General features: G+C 39.1%; 1 protein-coding gene across 6 annotated transcripts in view; it reads left to right on the forward strand.

Annotated features, from left to right (window-relative positions):
• Window positions 1-327: 327 nt before the first annotated feature.
• adcy6b (adenylate cyclase 6b) overlaps window positions 328-21,781 on the forward strand; it is a 47,967-nt gene continuing 26,513 nt past the window's right edge. The window contains exons 1-4 of one of the 6 annotated variants that reach the window (XM_079803346.1): window positions 328-595; window positions 660-830; window positions 2,433-2,629; window positions 5,728-6,616. In XM_079803346.1, the coding sequence (XP_079659472.1) occupies window positions 5,729-6,616 (888 nt within the window). In that variant the 5' untranslated portion in view covers window positions 328-595; window positions 660-830; window positions 2,433-2,629; window position 5,728. Of the gene's footprint in view, window positions 831-2,432; window positions 2,630-5,727; window positions 6,617-21,781 lie in introns of all 6 variants that reach the window. The other 5 variants (XM_079803347.1, XM_079803345.1, XM_079803343.1 and 2 more) reach the window with 5 other exon arrangements.

Here is a 21,781-nt window from a genome sequence, read left to right on the forward strand (position 1 = left end):
CCTGATTGTATTGTTGCTACCTCAATTCAGGAATTGTATTTAAATTATATTTAAATTTAAAAGCCAGTCTCCCCGAACGTTTTTTTTCATAGCTGGGGACTTTGCATTAAATTGTATTATTTCTAAAGGCTACTTGAGCTAATATCTTGTATCCAACAATATTGCTACCCCAATTCAAAAGATTTTGTCACTTTAGCGTGTTTATTGTGTCATCATCGTGTTATTTGGCGCGTCACCACAATGTCAGACATTTCTGGTTTTACTATCTATGTGGGGACATTTGCTCGATACAATGTAGGTAAAACCAACCCCCCTCCACCCCTCCACACACACACACACACACACACACACACACACACACACAGACAGATAGGCTGCACCTCTAGGGGGACTCCTGACTTCAGTGGATAGTAGCAGCGCGTGAAGAAGCATGAAGTCGAACGTGACTGTATCAGAAGCGTGCGTGAGAATGTAACCATCGCCTAGTCACTCCCCGTACACACACACACACACACACGCTGTCGGACAAGCGACAGTTCCACTCCGTGATTTCGCTATTGAAGCACATTGCGCTGCTGATTAATGGGGGCTTTCGGTGAGTGCTGCTTGCCCTACGGATGTGCTTTCGCTTACTCTTGAAATGTGTGCTTGTTTTGCAGTGTGTTGTGAGGCTTGTTAGCAGCAGCAGCAGCAGCAGCAGCGTCGTAAGAACCTCAGGCAACATGTTACAGTTGCAGTAGTCGTTGATGAAAGCGAATGAACAGTATAAGTGCAGAAATGCAGGATATGTAGCTGCGTTTGTCTCTCAAGATCAAGCTCTTCACGATCAGGTATGTTGAGTTTGCATTCAGCAGCAGTAACCCTACTGCAAAGGGGCTCTATGAGGGAGTAATGCACTAGAAACCACACAACCAGAGTTTGTTTATGGTGATTACTTGTTTAACAACTGTGGCAACATTTAAATATGTTGTGACTAAATGATGACATTGCATATATTATATAAGTCATAATATCGTATAGTCTTTTGAGTGTTATGCCTGTAGACGCAGGGTCTTGCTTTTGAGGCATAGGCTCTGGCAAAGTTGGATATTTGTTTTTCTCTAAGCATTTTTGCGAATACAGTTTGAGGTGTTAAAGTGAAGGATCTTTCTCCTGTCATAGGGATATTTTTTTATAGCTTTACTGCAGCAAAGTTAAAGGTTTGAAGTTTTTGTCATCCCTTACATTTTTTTCTCATGTCAGTACTGAATGAATGGTTGAATCTTCCTGCCAAGTTAAATTAGTGCTTGCAATAGAATGTGAACCACAATGTCTCTAGAGTGGGATCCATGAAGGAAAAACCAGCCCAAGTTTCCCACAGACCACCGTAATTTTATTTAGATAGCTGTGTTTAATTTTGATCAATAATACACGTTTTGCCTTTCAAGCTCTTACATTAAAGGGCAGATGAATTCTAACTTGAATTTTTGCCATGTAGATGTTTTTTTTTTTTTCTTCATCAAATAATTTTTTTCCCAACAAGATTGTAGGGTTAGAATTTACACATGTTTCAAAGAAAGAGTTTATTTTGGAACTGGTCACCATTCCTTTGAAGTTTTCACAATTTTTTGTATCACATTTTTGCTGCCTTTACTAGATCATTTTAAATAATCCTGCAGTGTTACAAAAATTGCTGTATTTAAAAAAAAGTTGGATAATGCTAAAACTTCTTGATGTCATTGTGGTTATAATCTGTATTTCAAAGCTGAATTGGAGTTGGTTACGTTTTATTTAATTTCCAGACAGTTGTTAAAAAAATCGTTTGAAGTCCCTAATGCCCCTGACATGAGGTAAAGTGGTGACTCATCTGAGTAAATTTGGGGGAGCATGGACAATTTCATCTGAATTACAGACCGTTGACTTATGATGGCACATGGGCAGTAAGTCCTTTGTTTTCTGAGACGGCAAGCTAGAAACTGGCCTGTGTGTATATTTTAGGAAAATCTCCCTGTCTTACAAAATGCTCTTTTTGTGGTTTGTGGCTTTTTGTCGGATTAACCTAAATCTTTTCAAACGTTTGTATTTGTGATGTTCTCTTTTCCTTACACACTCATAGATTTACTGTGGGATTGATTGGATACTTTTAGCATCTGTCAATTCTAACAATAGAGTATTTCCTCTTTTATTTTCAGCTCTTTTTATTTGCTTTCACGTGAATTAACATTTCGGAGAAATAGCCGGTTAATTACAGCTTGAAATCAATACTCTTTACTAACCTATTGAGGCATAAACATGAATAAACACACATTAATGTCAACAACAAAAATCAGCAACAGCTATTAAAGAAAGCTATTAGCCGTAATCAGACACTGATAATCTCAGTGTTTTTTTTCTTCTTTTCATTTTCATGCTCCGCTCATGCTGCATCTGCTCTATTTGTGTTGAATCAACAGACTCAGGTGGCAGAGAGATGCAGAGGTCTTGGCGCTATACAAGGATTTTCTGTTGACCCTGTGCTTAAGTGGGTGTCCCGGAACTTGACAAACCCTGTGCTCAGAAAAATGCTGGTAATATTATCTCTCTACACTAGAGTAAATGCAGTGCCTTGCTAAAGGGAGCAGTGCCGCCACACAAAGGGGACGCCACACAGGTAAGTCGACCTCGCTAAACTACTTGGCAATGTTCACTGTGTAAATAAGCTTCCAGTTAAAAGTTTAAACGCAGTTGACTGAATGTGCTTCTCATGACTCTAAAAACCTTTTGATTTTAAGGCTTCTGCTTAAATGCTTGAAATTAATTTTGTAGACAAATATGAATTGTGGTAATGTTGGAATTTAGTAGGAAAAGCATGGAGTGTTGTTAAAGAGCACCTATCATGGCATTTAAAATGTTCCAAATATTGTTTTAGAAGTCCCCAACAACAGTTTTGCATGCATGCAATGAGAAAAAAGACTTTAGTTTTCTTATAATATGCATTTATTTTTACCTGTTTTGACAGCGATTCTCAAATGATTCCTTTAGTGATTCACTTTTCAAAACCCCGCCTTTACGCGACGCTAATCTGCGGTGATTGGTCCGATGACCCAGTCAGTTGTGATTGGTATAGTCTGTGCAGATATTTTCGGAAACGGAACGCCCATCAAAGTCTTATAGTGACAGTAATTTGTTAATATGTGTCAGGAGTTATGAATATGAAAACCGTGTCTGTACCTTTTGATTGTAATATGAGCCTCAGCTGATCTCATTCATAAAAAAAACTCTATTCTCCTCACGAAGACTCGCGACAAATCAACATCCCTCAGGGCTTTTAGTTCAAAAGTGTGCAGATGAGGAGACATATTGATAGATTCTCATATGTCTGTGTCAAATTTCTAAACAGAGGAGTATTTTTTTATTCAATACTTCCTCAAAATGCGCAGATATAACCTAATCATGAGCGATTGAGTCTCTTATGTGTTGTTTTCAATTCATACTGGCAGCCGGAGGGCGCTCTGTGCACATGTAGTCCATGTACAGACAGACGAAGAAGAACCATGTGCCATAATAGAAGTCCATAATAAAAGCTTCCTGAGATCGCGAAACATACATTTGACGACTAATAAACACTCAATCGCGACGATGTATGGTTTGTCTTCAAGCCACTTAGTCTTCAAATGCTCATCCTTGGGCAGATGAAAGAAGTTTGCTTTTGAGTCACACTTCAGAACACAGCGTCTCGTCCATAGACTGTAAAAAAATATGGACGTAGTGTCCGTGACGTCACCCATAGGATTCTGATGAGCCGTTCTGAAGCGCAAAGGTGGCCGTTGCCATCTTGGCAGCGCGTCATCGCGCGTCACTCCCGGATAACAGAAAATGGGCAAAAAGGCGGGACGTGGGCGGAGCTTAAGTGACGCGATGACTAACAGACAGCAGATAAATGGCTATCCACCTGTCACTCGAAGTGGCCACGCCCTTAATTATGCAGAACTTTAAGGCTTTATATAATGTAAACGAATGAGCTAAAAAAAAATTCACCCCCCTCACAGTTGTCATGAAGGGCAAAATGAGCCGTATAGACCAAAAGCACAATTTGTACCAGGCTGTAAACATGTTTTATTCTGCTCTAAAGTTGACCATTTTAACATGGGGCTCAATGAGATTCTGCTCCCTTCTGGATCCTGTCCCTAGCGGCCAGTCGATGAATTGCAGTTTGAGGCACTTCCGTATTGGCTTCAAGAGAAACTGCGGGAGGTTGCCGCTTGGTCTCGTCGCCATGATGTTTTCTAGTTTTCACTGCCGTCTTGGAGCGCAATAAGTGGGCGTATCGTATTCAAATAACTTGACAAGTTGACGTCATCTAGTCAGAGAAAAAGCTTCGGTCTTCTAACGATTCTTAAAAATGACTCAGAGTCGACTCTTACTTTTGAAAGAAAATAACGATATATACGGTGCACTGTCATATTTCAAACTATGCAGGATGTTTTTGTTCACTTAGATCTATGTTACACACTACATGAAAGGTAAATTTCAAAATTCCATGATAGGTGCTCTTTAAAAAAGCATCCAACAATTATAGGACTACTTTATTAAAGGGAGCATAAGTTTTATAATAAGTTTTATAGAGGGTATGCAATGACGTCACTTTCCCGCCGGAACACGCCCCCTCAGCCGGGACTGAGTGGCAGAAGAGCTGCTACATGACTTGATTTAATAGGGGAAAATGTGAGTAAAACAAACGGTTATCAGTTTAAACTAATGCTGGGCAATGGACTAATCAAAAATAAAAGTTTGTGTTTACATAAAATGTGTGTGTACTGTGTATAATTATGTAGTATGTCTAAATACACACTCAATATGCGGATGGGCCTATGTATTGAAGCGTGTATGTGGCCGCTTGTCATGAATGGAAAACAAAAGTTTTATTCAATTCTGAATATATTGTAGTAGGCCTATTAATAATTTTTGTATATCGCCTTGACATTGCCCAAAGAGCGCTCCCTTTATAATCACTAAAAGCTGTCAGTCATTCAATGAACACAATCTCACAAAGTTCTGTTATATTAATCAGTGAAGCTGACTACACAACGAATCTCTTATTTACATAATGTCTACGCTTTGTTAGAAAGGATTTGCGCGGATGCCAAACTCAACACTGGACACAAACTCGAGCGGTTAGTGGATTCTAACTTCAACACCTGTGATTGGCCATTGCGTTCAATAAATCAACAAACACGTCTGTGATTGGCTACATTACTCACTGAAGCGAAAACCCGTTGTAAATTGAATCATTTGATGAGCGTAAATACAGATACTTTTGCTAACTCTTTTCCACTAATAATATGCTATTATTATGAAGAAAACAGATCTTAGACCAGCAGTTATGGGCCGCTTTTCCCTTTAAAAGCAATCAGTAGCAGAGGCAGCAGGCGGCTGTGGTTTGAGTGAGAAAATTATTAAGTTATCAAGTCCGTCTCCCTTGGTCCGGAGGGGAGCACAGGGATCGCCAAGGGGTCTATGGCTAAGTTTTCTGTGTTTCGTGGAATTCACGCTGAAAGCCAGTGCTGCCTCTAGTCTTTTTGCCACTCAGTGGGCGTAACCCCAGTCACTCTGGCTACCGGTGATGCCACGTGCATACCCTCTATTGTATACTGTATTTTTTTTTTTGACATGCATATACCCTTTGATGCTGATATGATGAATAAATAATTAAAATAAAATAATATTTATTTATTTAAGCAAGTATTCTGCTCCTTTTTTTGCTTTCAGAATGTCTTGGGTCAATGGCTTTAAAGCCGCAAGAGTGGACAACCATAAGACGGCATGGGGTGAGCGCAATGGCAGGAAATCGAGGCGTAAAAGGGGCTCATCATTGTGCAACCCACGCTACATGAGCTGTCTACGGGACTCGGAGTCCATAGAGCCCCCGTCACAACACTACTCCCGTGCAGCAGGGGGTGCCACCAGCAGCAACTTCAGCACACGCTGCGTTTGGCAGGAAGACCATTATGGCAGGAAGGGGGATGTGGGTCTGAGAGCCGTGGACCTGGCGTTTGAAGATGCTGAGACGAGGCAAAAGAAAGCTAGTGAGGACCTAGATGATGACGGAGAGGGGAGAAAGGGTCCCGACAGGTGTTTTTTAACTTGCTTTTTGCGTCTGGCTGATGTTTTTCAGTCCAAGAAGTTCAAGTCAGTCAAGCTTGAGCGACTGTATCAACGATACTTCTTCAGGCTCAACCAGAGCTCTCTTACGATGCTGATGGGGGTCCTGGTTGTGGTGTGCGGGGTTATGCTGGTGTTCCACTGCGTCCAAGGTCCACCAGATGTGGCGTTTGCCTCGGTGCTCTCTGTAGCCATGGGCCTCTTCTTAGCCTTGATGGTGGTGTGTAACAGAAACGGCTTCCACCAGGACTACATGTGGATCGTGAGCTACTTGGTCATGGGGGTGTTAGTGGTGGTGCAGGTGTTTGGTTTGTTGATGGTGGATCCACCCAGCGCATCTGAAGGGATATGGTGGACGGTGTTCTTCATCTACATCATCTACACGCTGCTGCCGGTGCGAATGAGGGCGGCTGTGATCACTGGAGCTCTGCTGTCCACCATTCATATTATTATGGCATGGAGACTCAACCTTGAGGATTACTTGCTTTCCAAACAGGTATTCGTCCACTTCTCAAACATTTTAAATGATTTTAAAGGATAATTTCACACACATATTAAAATTATTATTATTTACTCCTCCCTATGTTGTTCCAAACCTGTATGCTGTTATTATATTCTATATTAACCCAACTTTTATCATACAACAGTTCATTTTGACCATGTCTGTAAAAAAACTCCTTAAATGCACAATAAAGTCTTTTGAAGCTAACCGATAACAACTAAGCGAAGAACTGGAAATTTAATTTATTTGATTATTATTTATTAAATTAATTTAAATTATTCATTATTCCCTGAAAATCTTGCCCTCTCTGTTGAGTATGCCAAAGAAAAAAAATAGATATAAAAAATAAAATTAATAAATAAATTATGACATGGCTCTGCAAAGCCAAACAATGATTTAATTTTTTTATTATTATTTATTTAAATTTTTTTACAATTTTAAGGATTTAACATCTTTGGCATAGACAATTTTTTTTTACAAACAACACTAAAATGTCTGCTTCTTTTCTATGTTACTGCTTCTAAGTTTATATGCAAATGGATGGTGAGAATTTTATGATCATTTAGTGATGTTTAAAAAAAATTTTTTTTCCTTTTTGAGTTTGAAAGCCATGGTCACTGTGAACTGTTGAAAAGAGCAGTGTAAAAATTCATCAAGAAATTCTCAAAAATGTTCCACAGAAAAACACACACAACTATTTTAAATGAGGGTGAGTTAATAATGACAGAATATTCATTTTGGGTTAATTATTTCTGTAACACATGCAGGAAAATTCCCGATGAATTGGCACCATAACTTTTTTAGGAAAAAAAAGGTCACATTATGTTGCAACTTGAGTAATGCCAGTAACTGATCAATTGAAATTCAATTCAATTGAACACAATTTTTCACATCTTTAAGGAGTCACAGACTTCAGTGGATAACTGGTTATTGTTTGAAAGCTGTGATTGTTTCAGTACTTTTAAAGGAATGCCTGGCACGACAGTTTCAGACTGCAATATAGATGGATCGTACAAAATTCTCTTCCCTTTTCAAACTTTTCTTTGTCCTTAACTGCTCTTAATATGATGCATTTAACATGCAATGTTTCTATGCTGTGGCTAAAATGCGATATGTTCGATGTGATCTAGTGCTGACTCTGTTAATGCTGGTTCAGTGAACTTGGGCTTTTGTGTGTTTGCTTCTTAGACAGCTGGGCTGTGGGCTCTCCACTTGGCACTCAGCATGATAGAAATGGATTGGGATAATGGCTGCTGATTGACTCAGGCCGTGCCCCAGAGCATGTACTTGTAGATTCTCGTCATAGACATTTGGGATAGGTTCCAGCCCTGTGGGCAATCAATGCAGGACAAAAGTCCACTGGTTGTGTGGCTGCTTAGTGCCTTATATAAATGCTCTCTTACAGGGAGCAAGCAAGGGATGCCGTCCATGTTTGCTCCGTGATCTTTTGTTCTAAAGTGCATTGGTGAGAGAAGTGTTGAGGATGGAAGGAGTTCAGTACACCCTAGGGCTGGTCCGAATACCATGTTTTGAGCTTCGAAGCTTCAGTAGTAATCAACATCGAATATTCGAAGCTTCGGAGGGAAGGAGATGAACATATTCTTCTCTCTAATAAAAGTAGGAATCTCGAGAAGCGGCGTGCCTCACGCGGGCAGGTCTTATATACTCCGAGAACGGACACTGTAGTGATACAAAACAGTTGTTGTTATGTTACGTCTGTTACGTCCCAGTTTTGATATATTTTGTAAAAAATAATTTAGTCAGTTAGAGAACAGATTAACTCAAATTAAAAACTGAACGTGCCGCGTGAGCCGAACGAGTGCAGATTTCATTCATCACGAGAGTGAGGAGCTGAATGACAAGATGGTCGTGGAAGATTTGGTTTCAAAGCTAAATGTAAAAGCGCCTATTTAAGGGAGTTTGTCATTGTACTGTTTTGTTGTTTTGTTTTTCATTAAGAATAATAGGCTAATGAACCCACAATTCAAGCAACCCGTCCCCGAATTGGCAAACCGAAAGTAAACTGCTCACGTCTGCATTCGTTCAAGGCCGCACAGTGCACAAGCACTGCAGTGTGACGGTGAGGGAACATTTTCTCACCGTCACATCCTTAACGGGTAAAAAGGCTAATACATTTTGATTCTATTATTCTATTTTCCATAATGTCAAACCAACACAGCTTAACCCAAAATGCAAGCTCAGGCATGCGCTTCTTCCTATATAAGTTCATGCAGTCGTGCGCTTTAGACAAAGAATACTTCGTTGCAGGGAACGCTAGAAGCAAATATATTTATTAAGTATAACGAGGTTGGGTTCCTACTCAACTGTCCATCCTATTAAAAACGGCTAGGCTATAAAAAATGTAAATATAATACTTTTTTTTTTTCCCGCCGATTATTGTATTTCGCCAGATTTTATAGTGCAAACATATGCAGGCACGAATGAGAACTGTGTCGAGGAGGGGGATGCCAGGTGTGCGCGAAAAAAAGAAAAAAAAAAGAATATTCGAATCCCAAAATTTAAAATCGAATACCAACCCCTCGAACGAATTTTCGAATATACTTGTCCAGCCCTAGTACTCCCATACACTACCATTCAAAAGTTAGGGTTCAGTAAGATTTCTTTAATACTTCTATTCAGCAAGGATGCATTAAATTGATCAAAATTGATAGTAATCTATAATCACTAAAGACATTTATAAAGTTACGAAAGATTTCCATTTCAGATAAAGGCTGCTCTTTTGAAGAACAGAATTAATTAAGAGTTAAGACAATTATTTGTGTCTTTACAGATTTTTTTTACAGTTCTAAATTCAAGATATTCAACAATTAAAACAAATATTAAAACAAATATGCTAAATATCTTTAATCACAGAAGGATTAGGTATAATAATGGTAATTAAGCTCACATCAGATGATTTTGAAGTAGTATTGAATACTTTGTTTGTTGCACAAGTGGTGAATTTAAAGGATTTTGAAAGTAATGCACACTAAAACATGACATGGTAAAGCCGAAAGAAGTTGTCTCTAATTTCATTCTCTTTAAAGGACTAGCTCTAAAATATAATCTAAACAATTTGATAAATAAATGTCCTACTAGTTAGTTGGATGAATAGTATGGAAAGGGGACAAGCTTTTCTTCATCCTGTGGCCAAACAGGCTAATCTGAGAAATGCAGCTATACCTCAGAAAGCTCATCTACTGTTCATTCCCTTTATCTCTCTCCCTTCTTCCATTCTCTCTGACCCCACCATCCCTCCTCTCACACCCCTGCGCTCCTTCTCGCTGTGCTGTTTGCGTGTCCCTCCGAGATGACCAGCAGTGCAGTGCAGATAGAGCAGGTCAGTGGGCGATCACCAGCGGGACAATAGCTGTCTTTGTGAAGATACACACTGATGGGGTGGTGTGGGGCGGAATGTGGTGACAGGAATGGCTGGCGATCGACAGTATGAAATAGTGCCGTACTGATGCGCATGGCTGAAAAAGGACAGCCACCCCTGGCCTTTTTTTCGCTTGCTCTCTTTCTCTCTTACTTGTAGTCACAAATTCCCTTTTCACAACAGCGTTCATGAGATAGTCCTCAGTTGTGGAAGCCGCAGAGGCTTTATGTGCATGGCTCGCCGCTGTGTGGGTAAAAAGCTCCACACTGCTGCTCTCTTAAAGTTCTAGACTCGTGGCAGTGAGGGAATGCAGATTAATTTTGCTGTGCGATCGGGTAACTGACATGAAATACATTTGTGAACTAGCAGTGTCCTGTGGTGTGATGTTCTGTAGTCCATGCAAAACTATTTAAAATGGTGTTTTATAAATGTTTTTTAATTATTTTATTTTTTAAAATGATTTAATGTATTTATTTAGTTTCTATGACCACATATTAAATGAGAGATTAACATCACATTATATACAGTTTTACTGTAAAATAATTACTGTAGAATAACTATATCATTTATGGTAAAAAAACAAAAAGCAAAAAAAAACAGTAAGAGTACAAGTCCCTGCATTAAACATCACATATGATAATGAAATTTTTGTTATTAGTAATGTACAATTGTGTGTTATTTAGTTCATGTTTTATTGTCTTATTGCTTTATTTTAGTGTCGTGTGTGTTTGTGTGTATGACCCTGTGCACTGTCTATATACGAGTACTGACCATGTTTTATGAACAGACCACTTACGATGAACTCTGATTCATCATGTGGCTTTCTATTGTGCCACCTGCATTATTGTGGTGGTTATATCAATACAATTTACGGGAAAAAAGCAGACTTTGGAAGTTAACGTATATTAAAATTATATCACTTAATGAAATATATGGTTATAAGTTGTAAAATATACAGGCGTCCTGTAAAATTGGAAATATTATTGCCAGTTTTTTATCGTAAATTTAACAGGATTTTTTTTTTACAGTGCACAACTTTTAAAATAAACTAGGCAAGGTGAAAACTGATTAAAATCTTGTATATTGCATAATCCGGGTTTTACGTTGAATGATTCAACATTTTTGTATTCAAATTTTTCCTTCTCTTTCTCTATAGCAAGTTCTTTTCTTTTGTGATGACATCACATAGTCCACTGAAGCTATTGGATTATGTTAATCATGAGCTAAATAGCTATTGTTTTAGCAAACTCGCATTCAGTTTTGGCTCTGGTAAATAATGTCCAGTTTTCACAATCCAATCAATTTCCAATAGATAAAAATACATGTAAAAAAATAAAATTCGATGTTAATTAATTAAGTGTCATGTCAAGGCCCGTTCACACCAAAAACGATAACTATAAAGATAACTATAACAATAAATATATTAGCGTCGACACCCGCAGACGATAATGTTCTGTGTATTGTAGGCACGCTGCAGTTTTGTCATCTGCCCCTTTAAATGCTCGAGCTCTTTAAAGCAGGATGGATTCTGATTGGCTGTCATTGTTTTTATTGTGTTTATCAGCTGGAAAATATTTTGAAAGTGATTCCAACTATATAATTTCTCTCTGCAATTGATGTTATAGTTGTGATGTGGACTATATACTATATCGTTGACGTTATCATTATAGTTATCGTCCTTGGTGTGAACGGGCCTTTATTGACAACTGGCCACTTGCAGCTGTTTATGGATACAACTGTAAGGCAAAGCCTGTTGTTCAAATGGAAAAAAATGCATGGTCACCTGACTGCTTATTGACAGGCATAGTTTTTGTCTGTCATATGGAGAGGCTGCAGACTGTGATTTCACTGGCACTGTGTGAGTCCAGACTATGAGAGCACCTGTTCTGTAGTTTTTGTTCCAACATTGTCCCGTGGGGTTAAACTAGGCTCATGAAGAGACCAGCAAATTAAAGACATAAATGTAACACCTTTTTCAGAGACACCAAACTGAACATGTTATTTTTAGCCGAGACCTGGATACACGTTTGTGTATAGTGGCTAAATTAACTGGTGCAAAGCCGAACACACTGTATATATAGACTTCATAGTGATGAGAATAAACATTGACTTTATACTCTCTGGAATTGCTCTAAAAGTTTCATGGAAGCAGAAATCAACATAACTTGGCGTACCTGTTATAATGTGAACAGCAAAGAGTGACATTTTAGCCAGATGCCCGTAGAAGGTACGTTAGCTAGCTCAGGAGGAAAAACCTGTTTGTACAATACGATAAGTTGTTTTGAGATGCTTTAGAGATGCGCTGATGTTCAATCCACAGCAGCCGAGAAACAGATGACTGATAACTCTTGAGTACGATGGGTTTTAACTGTTCATCAAAGTCTTATGAACAATCCATTTGTTTATGAAGAATGCAGGCATGTAGATACTCTCATGAGCTCAGTGGTGATGTCATGTTATAGGCATGTAGTTTCAGAATGGTGAAAAAAATGAGCCGCTAATCAGATGGCAGTATTTGAGGAGTTTTTAATGATTTTGGCTCACTAGTTGTTGGTACTTTGTTTAATATAATAATTGTATATTCTTCAGTTTTTGTTCAGAACCTGCCTTGTTTAAAAAATGCTTTTGAATAATTTTTGGAGGTATTTTCAAATTAAGCTTTATAAGATCTTCAAACCGTTTTAGCCTATATATTAAGAACCATTGCTGGCCTTGTTATAATTATATTTTGCATCATTTGTATTTTTGCCCCAATGACAATATAATTATTTTGCTGTATTTCCTCATTTTTTGCAACCAAAAAAAATCTGTCATGTACTACTCACTCACCCTCATGTCCAAACCCGTAACTTTCTTTATGCTGTGAAACACAAAAGAAGATTTTTTGATGTCTTAGGTTTTTTTTTTCTCTTCCTCTATACAATGAAAGTCAATGAGGTCCAATGTTATTTGAAACCCATTGACTTTCATTGTATAGACGGTTCAAAATATCTTCCCCAGAAGAAAGCAAGTCATACAGGTTTAGAATGACATGGGTAAATAATGATAGAGCTTTCATTTTCTTGGGTGAACTATCAAAGATTAGAGATTTATTCTTTATTGTCCTCAGTAGAGGCAATTTGTTTCCACAGCCTGTACCAGGAACAACATTCAGCACACGTAGTATACACATACTGCACATAAAACACATATTATTGTACACATAAATAGACATGCTGCACAAAAATGGAATCAGCAACAAAAACTATAAAAAAAAATAAAAACCGTTGGAAATTATGCAAATTCAACGCTCTTATAGCTGAGACTGAGAGTACAAAACTTTAATGAAGAAGAAAAGTGAATACTGAATCTGTACCAGGATCATTTTCAAATAAAATTTCATTTTAGAAACTGCAAACAACATTGCTATAAAGTGCGAAGCTACCAAACACATGTCTCAATTGTAGCGCCTACAGCTGTTTTGCCTGCTGAGCAATCAATCAAAACTTCTGGCTGACCTCGTGTCAACCTCAGGATTAGCGCTTGCTGTGCCCTGAGTGGTGGACCACTACCTGACTAATCTGCACAGGAGGTGTCATAAATTAGGATTTAATTTTAAGTACAATGTTGTACTTGATATCAGTGTGGTGGTAATAATAGCATGTCTATTAATAACATTTCAAACAGATCACACCAAGGCCTGTAATGACAGACTCTCTATGGTTTCCTAATGACCGGGGCTCTCTCACGCAAAGCAAATACTGGGTTTTAGCACTGTGACCGCTAAATGTCATGTATTAGGACGCCAATAACAGTGATAAACGTTAATTATGCCCCCCCCCCCCCTCCCATTTATTTATCGTGTTTCACTGTTGTTGTTGTTTTATGATGATTAAAAACTTTATACTCTTTTTTTTTTTTAGATGATTAAAAAAAACTAGGCAGAGAATAATATGGTCAATCATAACATTTTAGAGAATCATCATAGAATTAAAACTATTGTGCTCTACAGCAATGGTCATTGAATTTTCTGCTCACTTTAGGCCAAATGCGTATGACGCTATTATATGGATTTTAAAATAGTGCACAAGGACTACTTTTATGGTGCTTTTCTGTCATTGTTTTAATGGACATTTCTTGTAAAAGAGCAGCCTAGTTGTCAGAATCTCTTTTTATGTGTTCCACGAAAGAAAGTAAATCATACAGGCTTCTTACGACATGAGAGTAAATGCTTTTATATTTTGGTTATGGCGGTTGATATTTTATCAGGTTTATTTTCACACACTCCTTTGACATATCTAAATCTAATCATCAGATTATTCAAGTATTGATGTGCTTTTAAAGCACTGTCTCATTCTTGTCTTTTTTGTCTGAGGAGACTATTGATTTCCACTGTTCTCTGTCTCTAACACCTTTGTACCTGTGGGTCTCTCTCTTTCAGTGTATGTTTCATTGCACAGGGACCAATTGATGTTTTGTGGGATTTCAGGCCATCTTTTTTGGGATTCAGGCCATTGTGGCGACCTGTGTGCTTTTGCTGTGCATAGGAGAATTGAGGACTCTGAAAGGTTTAAGTAGATTTCAGAGCAGGATGTCATTTCGTTTGGCTCATTTGCTTGAAGAAAATTGCTTGATTTGCCTCGGCATTTGCCTTAAATTCTGTGACTTGGACTTCTGAGAGCTCAGTGTCTACTGTATAATCCTTAGATTAAGACGCCTTCACTTTCATGCCGTTTTTATTTTGGATTACTTGTGTGTTTGTGTGAAGGAACGCTGTGTTTGGTATTCAACATGAATTTGTCAAGCACTACCCAGTACCATTTTGCCCTTTCCAAGTTCATCATAATGATAAAAAAATCCTGACATGGTTCTTTTGAAGTCTTTCAGGAACATAGCGGTTCACTGTGAGAACTTTCTCTTAAACCAGTTTCTCTTTGTATTTATGTAAACAATACATAATGTCTATGCCAGGCAGGAGGAGGAGGCGTTTGTCACGTGCCTGTCACGTGTGTCACTGTGCTTGTCTGACCTTGTGTGCTTGTGACAGACGGGCTCAGTGTAGTCCTGGAGCACATTAGTACAGGGCTCAGAATAGAAATGAGGAACACGTTTATTTTATGGACTTCAGTAACATTGGAGTAACATCGATGGGCCCCTTTTATCTCTTTTTCATTTATGTTTTTGTCATGAACTAAGGAAATCTGTTAATCTAAAATGGAATAATGAATTACAATTTTTTACTCATTCTTATGTTGTTCCAAACTCATATGCTGTTATTTTTTTAAGTAGATTTAAAGGGGGCATAAACTGCATTGTTTTATTGTTTTATAATGTTTTCTGTGTTGCACTTATAATGTTAGTTTAAAGGATTAGTTCACTTTTAAATAAACTTTTGCTGATAATTTACTCACCCCCATGTCATCCAAGATGTCCATGTCTTTCTTTCTGCAGTCAGAAAGAAATTAAGGTTTTTGATGAAAACATTCCAGGATTTTTCTCCACATAATGGACTTCAATGGGCCCCAAACGGTTCTAGTTCCAAATGACAGTTTCAGTACAGTTTCAAAGGGCTTTAAACGATACCAAACAATGAATAAGGGTCTTATCTAGCGAAACAATCAGTTTCTATGAGAAACCGAGCAGTCTTTATGCTATTATTTTACCTCTTATCAGACGAACGTGATCATCTCTGAGCTCCGCCATAACTTCCGCTAAGTGAGGTCAAAATACGAGCATGGTCATAGATGTATACGTAGATGCCTCATTAGCGCCTGCACAGATCAGTAGAATGAGGCATCTATGATCTACGATCGATATATCTATGACCATGCTCGTATTTTGACCTCACTTAGCGGAAGTTATGGCGGAGCTCGGAGATTATCACGTTCGTCTGATAAGAGGTAAAATAATAGCATAAATACTAGGGGTGGCACGGTTCACAAAACCCACGGTTTGGTTCGTATCACGGTTTTAGTGTCACGGTTTTCAGTTCTGTACGGTTTTTTTTTTTTTTTTTAATCGTTAACACTCCAGAAATTTACTTCAGCATATGATATATAGCTTAATCATCCACAATTGTTATATCATGTAGAAGTTGTTTCCTAATTGGCTGTCTACCGAGTCCGACACATTTTTCATGTTAATCATGTCAATTTTGATCAGAACAATGCACTGTGGCTTTAATTCAGCTGACCTGATTAACACATTTCACCATGAAGTGTTCCGTGTGTTTCACAATCACCATATGACATCCAGGGCTGTGAAAAAAAACAAAAAAAACACAACACTGCCAGAAGTTTTCGCCCAAACTTCAAAGGCATGTTTAAATTATTAAAACTAGAAGCATATCTTAACTTTTAAATGTTACATTTATCATGTGAACTTCTTATATACAACATGTTATATGCATGTGTGTATGAGACAGAGGGGAACACGGTCGCATTTGCATATATGCTGCCCATCATAAATCAAAGCATGAGACAGTTAGGGGTCGGAGGAGAACACCGGAAAATGTGACAGAATGGACAATATTTGTCTGTATTTGCAATACACGAGCCGCGGTTCAGCTGCGCGAGACAGGGCGCGCGCAGGGCTCCTGCTCTCCATACGCACTGCATCTGCCCTGCTTGCTGTACGTCGCTGGCGCATCCTCCAACTCCGGGCTGCCTTCCTTATCTCTCCCACTTGCATTTCTACACGTGATGTGACCTGCAGCACTCAACTTTTACTTTATTTTACTGTATGTCCACACACACACCTCTTATTTTGCGCGAAAAGGACACCCACTGTCTGAGGTAACATACGGGCACGAGGATACATTGCGGTTTCGACGCACACGCTCCGAACCGAGACAAGCGAACAGAACGGTTCGTTTTTTTTTTCATGTACCGTGCCACCCCTAATAAATACTGCTCGGTTTCTCGCAGAAACTGATCGTTTCGCTAGATAAGACCCTTATTCATCGTCTGGTATCGTTTGGTATCATTTAAAGCCCTTTGAAGCTGCACTGAAACTGTCATTTGGACCTTGAACCGTTTGGAGCCCATTGAAGTCCATTATATGGAGAAAAATCCTGGAATGTTTTCATCAAAAACCTTAATTTCTTTTCGACGGCAGAAAGAAAGACATAGACATCTTGGATGACATGGGGGTGAGTAAATTATCAGCAAAAGTTTATTTAAAAGTGAACTAATCCTTTAAGTTTTACATCAAAAAGTGTCATAATTCAGAAATAAAAGGCATTTTCCTACCCTGATTTTAGCCCTGTGAGTTGAACGCTCTGTTTTAAGGAGCGTGTCTGCTGTGAGACTTCAGTGTAAACGCCCCCACTGCTGTGATTGGCTAGCATCTTTGTAGATGAAATGGCTAAGAATTACATGTTTAACTCTCTCGGAAACTTTTAGCACGTTTTTACTATTACAGCTCTCAAGGTTAACTAAACGTGAAAAGTGTTGTTTATAGCTTTTATATTCAGATCTATGGCAATATATTTAGATTGTGGCATGAAAGGTTGCAGTCATGAGCATTGTAGCCGATCACAGACCTGTTGAGAGCATGAATGCAGTGATCTCGTCTCGTATGCTTTCATCATAACTAACAGTGCAAACACAATGTAAATACGAGATTCATTGATTATTATGGGAGTTTTGGCGCGAGTCACTGATAAACTTGCGCTGGTTGATTGACAGCTCCAGGTAAAGGGAGCGTTCTTTGATCATTTTCTATCTATAATTTAATCACAGTTTAAATTACAGATTATTTTCATCTACTAAGACCAACTAGGTGAAGTTGATTTAGTCACTGGTTTGATTTACTGACACATCGACAAAGAACATCTGACTGTACATGAATCATTACATATCAGAAATCACTGGTCACAGATCAGGCATTAGAATTAACCATGGTTACATGTTGTTGCATTACTGTCGAGTCCATATTTGTAAAAGTCTGTTTGCAAAGCCTGCGCCGAGATTGCAACTGATTTAGCAAAGAATCCACAGTGAAATGTACCTCATACAAATATTCACATTGTTGAATATAAATAACCACATTTCTAGCATTAGGATCCTTTGGAAGGTAATGTTATTTGTTGTCCAGCCTGTATTGCTCTTCTCTCCTCGTCATCTCACTAACACGCCAGTGGGCGGGGCCACAGTTGAGTGGCAGTCTTTCACCTATCTGTAATAGATGATAGGCACATTCCACGACATGTCGTTCTCTGGACTTAATTCTCAATTCATGACCCCTTTAAAAAAACATTATGAAGCTCTGACAGTAACTACAGGCTTTTGAGGCCATGCAATACGTTGAATTGTATAGTTGATTCATATAATCCTATAATTGAATTTGGGATGAGCTGATCTTGTATTAAAATTCTGGCTGATATGTTATGACCAATATTAAACTTGTATAGGACTATTTTGTCTAAAATAAAACACTAAGTTTAGGCATCACATTTTTACATTTATAAGGTGCACTGATAAATTTCTGTTGCTTTGTGTGGTGTTTGACAGTCCCAGGCCACTATGAGCTGTTGTTATATTGCACAAGCTGATTAAAAAAATTGAATTGAAATTGAAAAAGATTTTTAGTTTTTTGTTAAAAAACTATCCCTTTAAACATTAGAACAAATGGGTAAAAACTCCAGATTTTAGTCTCATGCTCTGAAGCTTTTTAGGTCAGTGCTAATTTGTTGGTTTGTTTGGATCCTCAGTTTGTTTTCCCATGGCTTTCGGTTTTGATCATTTGTATACAGCTGTCATATGTCCTGAGCCCAAAGGCATCAAGTCCATTGTACTATTGCTGAATTTGTCTAATTCGCAGCTGTTTGTTTTGATGAGATAATTATTGCGCTATAAAAGGCGAATGCATCTTTTGCACTGCTGAGGGCTTTTTTCATAGTCTAGAATCAGATGACTGAGTCTGTGGCCTATTTGTAAATTTGCTGCTTTCTTCAAACTGACATGATAATTTATCAGGGGCCCGGGGCCTCAAACTGTTATAAATGATAAAGAAATAAACCATCTCATAGTAGAACATGGAGGAAATTACTTTGATTCTACATGACCCGCATAGTGGGCTTCATATTCCTGCTTACTTTTGTTTTAAATAGGGAAAAAACTTAACCTTAACCTCATTTCGCTTGCACATCCAAAGCTTTTTTCCCCTCGCGTTTATGAGTGGACTTTAAATCCTCATAAACTACAATTTATTTGCCATAAATCATAGCTTAAAATGCTCAGTAGTAAAGTTGTGTTTCATATGCCTGCTTTTGAATGCAGTTAGTGATGTAGGGATGAGACCTCAGTAGTTATGACAAGTTCATTCGAGGTCAAGGATTTTTTTATGAGTTTGTCCTTCCAGGAATTTTCTTGGTAAGGCAGTTCACAGACCACCCTTAAAACTTAAAAGCTTTCTCATTCTTGCTGCAAACACTTCAGCTGCATCTGACATTCCCTTCTAATAAACATCATGATGAAATTGTCAATATAGTCCTCCATGGACCTTTAACTAAATCCTGGCATACGGTCCTGCGTGTATACGTGCATATATAATGTTACGTTTCTGGGCCAAGTTCCAGTGCAAGTAGGGCTTTGGCTTTCTTATGTAACAGCCCAGTGAAACCAGAGCTTTCGCTCAACAGCGACTTCCCAGAAACTGACTGTTTTGCCTACTTATCTATTCATTTAGATGTTCTGCCTCTCTTTTTTCATCCTCACTCGTTCTCCACAAACTCCTCCTGCACTAATTCCTTCTGATCTTGTTTTATTTGCTTTGTGCAGTCTCTCCTGAGATCAGGATTGACTGATAAAGAGTTGAATCGTATGGTATAGCAGCTGTGTCCAAGCAGCTCTTTTCCATACAATGAAAGTCAATGGTGACCAAAGCAGTCAGACAATAATTTAAGTGAATAATGGCTTAAATTTTAATCTGGTATTCACATAATTTGATAACGCTGTTAAATGTATCTTTAGAAAATCTCAAAACGAATATCACATTTTCATGCTGTTATAATGTTGTTATGCCTAAATTCACTTGTAGTATTTCAAATGTGTTTTCACTAAAAGAACCAGCCTGTTCTTTTTGGAGTCGGAGTACCCTCGTCACACTGTATTTTTTGTGCCATAGATTCAATATCAGACTGTATCGTAATAAAGCATATGGAGAGGAAGATGATATACATAAACATAAAGCAGGCCCCTTTTATGCAACCACTATGAAACTTTTATGCAATATTTTAGTGTTACACCCGTTTCACACTGGACGTGTAAGCAAAGTGGAAGCTGTGCATGTGCATCTAGTGTGAAACACACCATAGCAAGGCATTTCAAGTGCTGACATTGCATAGTAGCAGGTCAAATGCTGGCAATCAGTGTGTCTTTCTCTGAGAGAGCTAGGGGTTTGTTAGTGTGTTGAATGGTCCTAGTAGCTTGAGGGGTTCCAGGACACTGTAGCTCACAGCAACAAACATCAAGACAACATGTTCTTCCCTGAGGATGTTTTGTGGTATTGTGCCTGGACTGAGATGCCGTGGGTGGGGTTCCTGGAAGAAATAAGTCAGGAAAACATTGAAATCTCCTAATGATTGTTTTCCAAATTATCCTAATATGGTTGATGAAGAGGGCCATTAGCGCCGAGCTTTGTTTTGTCAAGCTTTGTCTCTGGGAGATTTGCCACATGATTTTAAAACATAAATGCAGAAGTATGCTTTCTTTTTCTATTGTATGGCCTTGATCCAGATCTTCACTGCTCAGCTGAGACCAATTTTGTTTGGCTATGACCAAAAAGGCCCAAGTCCCTTCCCCGTCCCTTCCCCGTCCCTTCCCCGTCCCTTCCCCGTCCCTTCCCCGTCCCTTCCCCGTCCCTTCCCCGTCCCTTCCCCTTCCCTTCCCCTTCCCTTCCCCTTCCCTTCCCTTCCCTTCCCTTCCCTTCCCTTCCCTTCCCTTCCCTTCCCTTCCCTTCCCTTCCCTTCCCTTCCCTTCCCTTCCCTTCCCTTCCCTTCCCTTCCCTTCCCTTCCCTTCCCTTCCCTTCCCTTCCCTTCCCTTCCCTTCCCTTCCCTTCCCTTCCCTTCCCTTCCCTTCCCTTCCCTTCCCTTCCCTTCCCTTCCCTTCCCTTCCCTTCCCTTCCCTTCCCTTCCCTTCCCTTCCCTTCCCTTCCCTTCCCTTCCCTTCCCTTCCCTTCCCTTCCCTTCCCTTCCCTTCCCTTCCCTTCCCTTCCCTTCCCTTCCCTTCCCTTCCCTTCCCTTCCCTTCCCTTCCCTTCCCTTCCCTTCCCTTCCCTTCCCTTCCCTTCCCTTCCCTTCCCTTCCCTTCCCTTCCCTTCCCTTCCCTTCCCTTCCCTTCCCTTCCCTTCCCTTCCCTTCCCTTCCCTTCCCTTCCCTTCCCTTCCCTTCCCTTCCCTTCCCTTCCCTTCCCTTCCCTTCCCTTCCCTTCCCTTCCCTTCCCTTCCCTTCCCTTCCCTTCCCTTCCCTTCCCGCCTATCTCCCTTCTTTCCTTCAAAAATATTTTTCCTCTCTGTCTTCATTACCTATTTTGTTCCGGTGTCAGTGTCCCTTTCCTTTCAGTATCCCTTTCCTATGCTTTCAGTGTCCCTTTACTTTCCGTTCCGTTGCTTTCCTTTCCTTTCAGTGTTCCTTTCCTCTTTCCTTTCTTCTTTCCTCTTTCTTTCCTTTCCTTTCAGTGTTCCTTTCCTTTCAGTGTCATTCTCCTTTTTTCTTTGTGCCTATCTTTCTTCTTTCCTTCAAAAATATGTTTTCCTCTCTGTCTTTCTTCATTACTTGCTTTGAAAGTGACAAAGTGAAC

The sequence above is a fragment of the Gobio gobio genome, assembly GCF_949357685.1.
Source record: "Gobio gobio genome assembly, chromosome: 21".
Taxonomy (NCBI): domain Eukaryota; kingdom Metazoa; phylum Chordata; class Actinopteri; order Cypriniformes; family Gobionidae; genus Gobio; species Gobio gobio.